Source organism: Hippocampus comes, unplaced genomic scaffold (genome assembly GCF_001891065.2).
Source record: "Hippocampus comes isolate QL1 unplaced genomic scaffold, H_comes_QL1_v1.1 scaffold37, whole genome shotgun sequence".
Classification (NCBI taxonomy): Eukaryota; Metazoa; Chordata; class Actinopteri; order Syngnathiformes; family Syngnathidae; genus Hippocampus; species Hippocampus comes.
In genome coordinates this window covers 465,410-471,409 of record NW_017805535.1, presented here as the reverse complement: position 1 = coordinate 471,409, position 6,000 = coordinate 465,410, and the positions used below count along the sequence as shown (strand labels likewise).

Below are 6,000 nucleotides of genomic sequence, written 5' to 3'. Positions count from 1 at the left end.
GTGTGTGTGTGTGTGTGTGTGTGTGTGTGTGTGTGTGTGTGTCTGTGTGTGTGTGCGCGCGCGCGTGTGTGTGTGTGTATGTATATATATATGTAGAGAGAGAGAGAGAGAGAGAGAGAGAGAGAGAGAGAGAGGGATATATATATTTTTTTATTGTACGACACACTATCACGACAGTCACACGTTGACTACTAAGCGAACTAAACTTCCCACAGCGCTGATTGGAAAAGAAATGTAATGTGATCATATGCAACCAGTGATGGGCAAGCGGGCGTGTTATAACTAATTAACATGTTGAGTCGGGTGAGAGAGAGAGAGAGAGAGAGAGAGAGAGAGGGATATATATATTTTTTTATTGTACGACACACTATCACGACAGTCACACGTTGACTACTAAGCGAACTAAACTTCCCACAGCGCTGATTGGAAAAGAAATGTAATGTGATCATATGCAACCAGTGATGGGCAAGCGGGCGTGTTATAACTAATTAACATGTTGAGTCGGGTGTGGCTTGCCCTCCATGGCAGAGTCTCAGAACCCCTGAGACCAATTCACTGAACTGACATGGTTCGATCGAACCCAGGTTAAGAACCACAGCTCTAGACTTCAGACAGTCTCTCCAGCAGGTCTCCTTGAAACGTACCTGTAAAATGTCACCAGGGCGGGTTCCAGGAGGCATCTTAATCAAATGGCTCATTGGTCTACTCTCAATGTGGAGGAGCAGTGGCTCTACTCTGATTTTCTCCTGGATGACCGAGCTTCTCACCCACCATCACCATCTCGAAGGGAGTGCATGAACCCCTACGGAGAAAACTCCTTTCAGTCGCTTGTATCCTGAATCTTGTTGCTATCATGACTTTGAGGTCCTGACCATAGGTGAGGTAGGAATGGCGATTGACTGGTAAATTAAGAGCTTTGGCTCAGCTCCTTCTTCACCATGATGGCCCAGTACAAAATCCGCATCACTGAAGATACTGAAATGATCCACCCGTCGATCTCTGGTTTCATTCTTCCCTCACTCCTGGACAAGATGACAAGAAACGTCAATTCCTCCACTTGGGGCAAGATCTCATCCCGGACCTGGATAGGGACCTTAACCCTTTTCTGACTATGGACCATGATCTCAGATTTGGAGCTGGTGATTTTCATCCCAACCACTCCACACTCAGGAATCCCTCCAATGAGAGTTGATGATTGCGGCCGAATAAAGCCAATAGTACCACTTCATCTGCAAAAAACAAAGATGAAATGTTCAGGCCACCAATTCGAATGCCCTCAAGGTCTTGGCTGCGCCTAGAAATGATGTCCATACAGACATGACATGACATCAGAGTAATGTATGTACAATTGTTGAGGTCATCTTGATGATCTTTTGTTTTGATACCAGGTCCAGGCATGAAAATCAGCAATTAAGTTTAGATGAGAAGTGTTGCATGATACCAGACACACACCTTGCTTGAACTGATGTGATCAGGCCCTGCACCTACTTTTGGTTAAATCTCTTCAGCTGTCTCTTCACCTCCCCACTGTCAGTGCTTAATCCATCCATAGATGGATAAACATTGAGTGTGTCATCAATAAGGTAGCTCAGGAAAGTGTGGTAGTGATGGGGGGCTGTGAAGCTGTTAAGGTAAAGTGTGGTGGGACGGCAGGGGGTGTTGATCTGTAAAGCACCACTGTGCACCCCTTTGCTGGTCTCTTCTGTTGAAAAGTCGGATCTGGCTTATTCCTTTTAACCACTGTATCGTCTCCCTCAGCTGAAAATTGCTCTCCTGTTTGCAGTGATAAGAGTCTTACTCAGAATAAAATTACTCCCAAAACTTTGTGTGCGGATGACATTGAAGATAACTCTTTTCAGAACCACAGCATCAACTCAAAAAATGAGCTTCTGCTGCTTTGAAGACAAAACGCAACATTGTCACACCAATTTGCGATTTTACCCGGTGAGTCATTATGTCGAGCTTTGAAGTTTCCAAAAATCATTGGGCAGTAACATTCATTTCAAAACATCTGGAGAAGCCAATGTTTCCTTGTAGCTTGTAGCATTATTGTTAGTTGCTCACTGAAGAATAGCGGTTCCTTTTCACATGTTTATATTCAGCCTTTTACATTTTTGTCAGGATAATGATTGTTGGACTTTGTAAACACATGACTGCAATGAATGAGTTCATATCTTTTTTTACAGTGTCAATTGATTTGACATGTCAGTTTGCAGAGTTGTTACAAAAGAATCAGAATCAAAATGATCCAAATTTACAAATCACATTTTTTGCTTTCCAGGATCAAATAATCAGTTTTATTTTTGAGCCGTTTCTTCAAAAGCAAAATCGGATTGGATCACCCTGATCCAGGTGCACTGTTTTCAAGATTCACCAAATCCAGATTCCTAGTGCTCTCAATGGGACAGCATATCACAATATGGGCTACAAGCAATGTAAAAAACAACAGGCAGAAGAGCCAACATGGCGTCACTTGAAGTGACATCCACTTCTCTTCATGATTTCTTTAATCAACACTCATCTGAGCCACAACAAAAAACAAATACCGGTACATAAGAAAATACATTGTGAATACTTAAGAGATGCCCAATAGTAAAGAACATAAAGGATGTTGTTTCTTGGAAATAAACAAAGAGTGATGAATGATGGGGGGAAGAATATATTGTGTTTTTTTTGTTGTTATGATTGAAATCAGTTTGGTGTTTTATTTCATGGCAACAAGATCCTGTTTATTTTATTTTATTTTTCTATCCTGAAAGGGGGCGGCTCGGTGGTCCAGTGGTTAGCGCGTCGACCTCACAGTGCAGAGGTGCAGGTGGAGTTTGCATGTTCTCCCTGGGTCTGTGTGGGTTTTCTCCAGGTACTCCGGTTTTCTCCCACATTACAAAAAACATGCATGGAGGGTAAATGGAACATCCCCTTAAATTGTCCCTGGGTGTGAGTGTGAGCGTGGATGGTTGTTTGTCTCTGTGTGCCCTGTGATTGGCTGCCAGCCGGTTCAGGGTGTTCCCCCGCCTACTGCCCGAAGACAGCTGGGATAGGCTCCAGCACCCCATGCGACCCTTGTGAGGAAAAGCGGATCGGAAAAATAAATGAATGAATGAATATACTGAAAGGCTTATTTATTAGCCTCAGTCTACTTTGTCCACTTCATCACTAACAGTTGAACAAATTCAGTTTAAAATATAAATAGGAATTATTTGACCATTTTTAAAGTTTTTAAAGTTTTGCTACATTTTCTTCCTAAAATCCACCTTGAAATCAAAGTCTCGTCAGGTTATCTTTGAATAACCGTCCCTTGTATGCCTATATGGGAATAGGATGACCTCCACACATACCATGTTAAGTTTAGACAACCTATCAGGCTTAGAGTAAGAGAACAAACTAAGCCTTGGGCCATTCTTGTTTGAATTGTGTTCTTTTTTGTTCCTGACTTGGTTGCACATCCCTTGAGCAGCGTAATTGTAGTGACAGGATATCAAGTCACTTTGTGAGTTTATATGAAAGCGTGTATTTGGCGTCCTTGCCTACAGTATGACGCTGTGTGTGTTGTGTCGGTGGCCTCAAACGCAAGACAATTTAATTAGCCTCAGAGGCCTTGTGATTGTGAGGACGGTGGACTGCACATCCACGGGCCTCAGATGACAGCAAAGTCTCGGGTCAGTAAGCAAAAATAAGTTGAAAATAAGTCGCCACGAGTCAATCTTCAAATTTTTATACATTTTATCTTTTTGATTCGACATTGTTAATGACAAAAATAAAACTTTCATCTGTAACGTGTAAATATACAAATTATGGTATAATACTTCACATCTTTTTCATCTACTAGACCAGGGGTCGGCAACCCAAAATGTTGAAAGAGCCATATAGGACAAAAAAAACAAAAAACAAATATGTCTGGAGCCGCAAAAAAATAAAAGCCTTCTATTAAACTTACAATGAAAGAAACACATGCTGTATGTATGTAGGAGACTGGACTGTCTCAGAATTATTTATGTTATTCATTCCTTTGTTGTGTGTTCACAAACGCCCCCAAAGAATTTATTTTGTAATTTCCTCGCTTGATTTTTTGTTGTGATGCATTATTTTCGCTTTTCTTAGTGTCAGTGAAGTGATCATTAATTTCCGTTTTTCTGAGGCTGTCTTTGAATGCCTCTCGAGTCGAACGACAAGAGAGAAAGCACGGAGTCCGACGCAGACGTGTCTGTGTTTGTCGAGACTGTCAAAAGCATAAATAAAGTGTATGTTTTAAAATATCAACACCACAGCTCTCCTTTTTCGGAGCTGCAACATGTATCTATATCTATTTGAGCTATATTAGCTTACTATCAAAATCTTTTTCCATTTTCAAACATTTTTTATAAAGTTCCAGGGAGCCACTAGATGTCGCTAAAGAGCCGCATGCGGCTCTGGAGCCGGGTGTTGCCGACCCCCGTACTAGACGAATAATTCTCAACTTTTACTGAGCCAACGCACATATTTTAATTTTAAAAATCTCAAGGCACACCACCAAACAAAATTGTCACAATAAGTGGATGCACGTCAAGGAGATACTGTACTTTCAACAATCTCATGGAATATCATTCATTGTTCTGTCTGTCACTGTATTATATTGCTGATACTGATAGATGGACAAAGATACATTATTTGCTATAAATGAATAATTTTCGAACCATTTCCAGCAGCACAGAGCTCTTAAGGTACATTCTTCTTCTTCTTCTCCTTTCGGCTTGTCCCTTTTCAGGGGTTGCCACAGCGAGTCATTAATTTCCATTGTACTTAAGGTACATTAATAGAATTAAATCAGTCAATTAATTCTTGTAGAATTAATTGACCTGAAGAAAATCATCTCACCACATCATCCACAGTGTCTTTTTCCATCCATTCATGATCTGATCCGCTTCTCCACATGAAGGGCGCGGGTGTGCTGTTGAAGCCTGTTCTTGCTGTCTTTGGGCAGTTCGCGTGAGACTATGTGGCACACATAGACAAACAACCCACAATAACACCTACGGATAATTTAGAATGTTCGATTAACCTACCGTGCATGATTTTGGAATGTGGGAGGAAACCCGGGGATAACCCATGTCACCATGAGGAGAATATGCAAATTCCACACAGGAAGACTGGGGCTGGATTGGAACCCACGACCTCTGCACTGTGAGGCCGATGTGCTAACTAATTGACCACCGTGCCGCCCCCTTGAGGTTATGTTTATGGGCAAAATAGAGTGCTGTCTCAGTGTGCTGTCGCTGTGTGTGTGTGTGTGTGTGTGTGTGTGTGTGTGTGTGTGTGTGTGTGTGTGCGTGTGTGTCATGATTTCAGGTTACTGCCAAGGATGGCGGGGATGAAGGAACAGCAGTTCCCTGAGGAAAAGCCCTTGCTCCCAGAGCAGAGAGGAACCGATTCGGACATGGTCAGTTTACTTGCTTTAACTTGTTTTATTTCTGTAACTATACATTTAGGGCCTTAACTGTAAGCTAAGGGGAGGTATCATTTATTTTTCAATTGTATGATATTCCCAGAGTCAACATTTTCATTTGGGCCCCTTGTGTGATTTAATATATATAATAACCATCTTTGCCCCCTGTGGTCTTGAACTGGGATCTGGGTGGTTCTTATCTGGGTTCCAGCAGGTCAAATGATATGCGAGCCATGTAGACCACAGTTGCGTTTGCCCATTTCAGGTTCCAATTGGTTTTGGTGGGTCACTTATTGTCACGTGTAGTAGGGAAAAGAACACCTATTTCACAAAGGCTTACCAATAAACGTCTAAATCACAGGTCAAACTCAAGGCCCGGGGGCCAAATCTGGCGAGCCACATGATTTTATGTGGCCCACGAAAGCAGCTCAAACATGTCAATTTCCATGATCCTTTCTAAAATGTCTACCAAAATGTCAAATTCTCATCTGTAATAAATAAGACATCTATTCGAAGGATTTTCTTGTTACCAAACCCCTCATGATAGTAACTAAAACAATAGTTGAATCAACAGTTAT

The 6,000-nt window shown here is 41.7% G+C and overlaps 1 protein-coding gene across 2 annotated transcripts in view; it reads left to right on the top strand.

Annotated features, from left to right (window-relative positions):
* Nucleotides 1-6,000, top strand: part of ndrg4 (NDRG family member 4) — a 55,363-nt gene that overhangs the window by 24,277 nt on the left and 25,086 nt on the right. For both annotated transcript variants that reach the window (XM_019878145.1, XM_019878146.1), the window contains exon 2: nt 5,326-5,416. In XM_019878145.1, coding sequence (XP_019733704.1) covers nt 5,339-5,416 — 78 coding nt within the window. In that variant the 5' untranslated portion in view covers nt 5,326-5,338. The remainder of the gene's footprint in view (nt 1-5,325; nt 5,417-6,000) is intronic.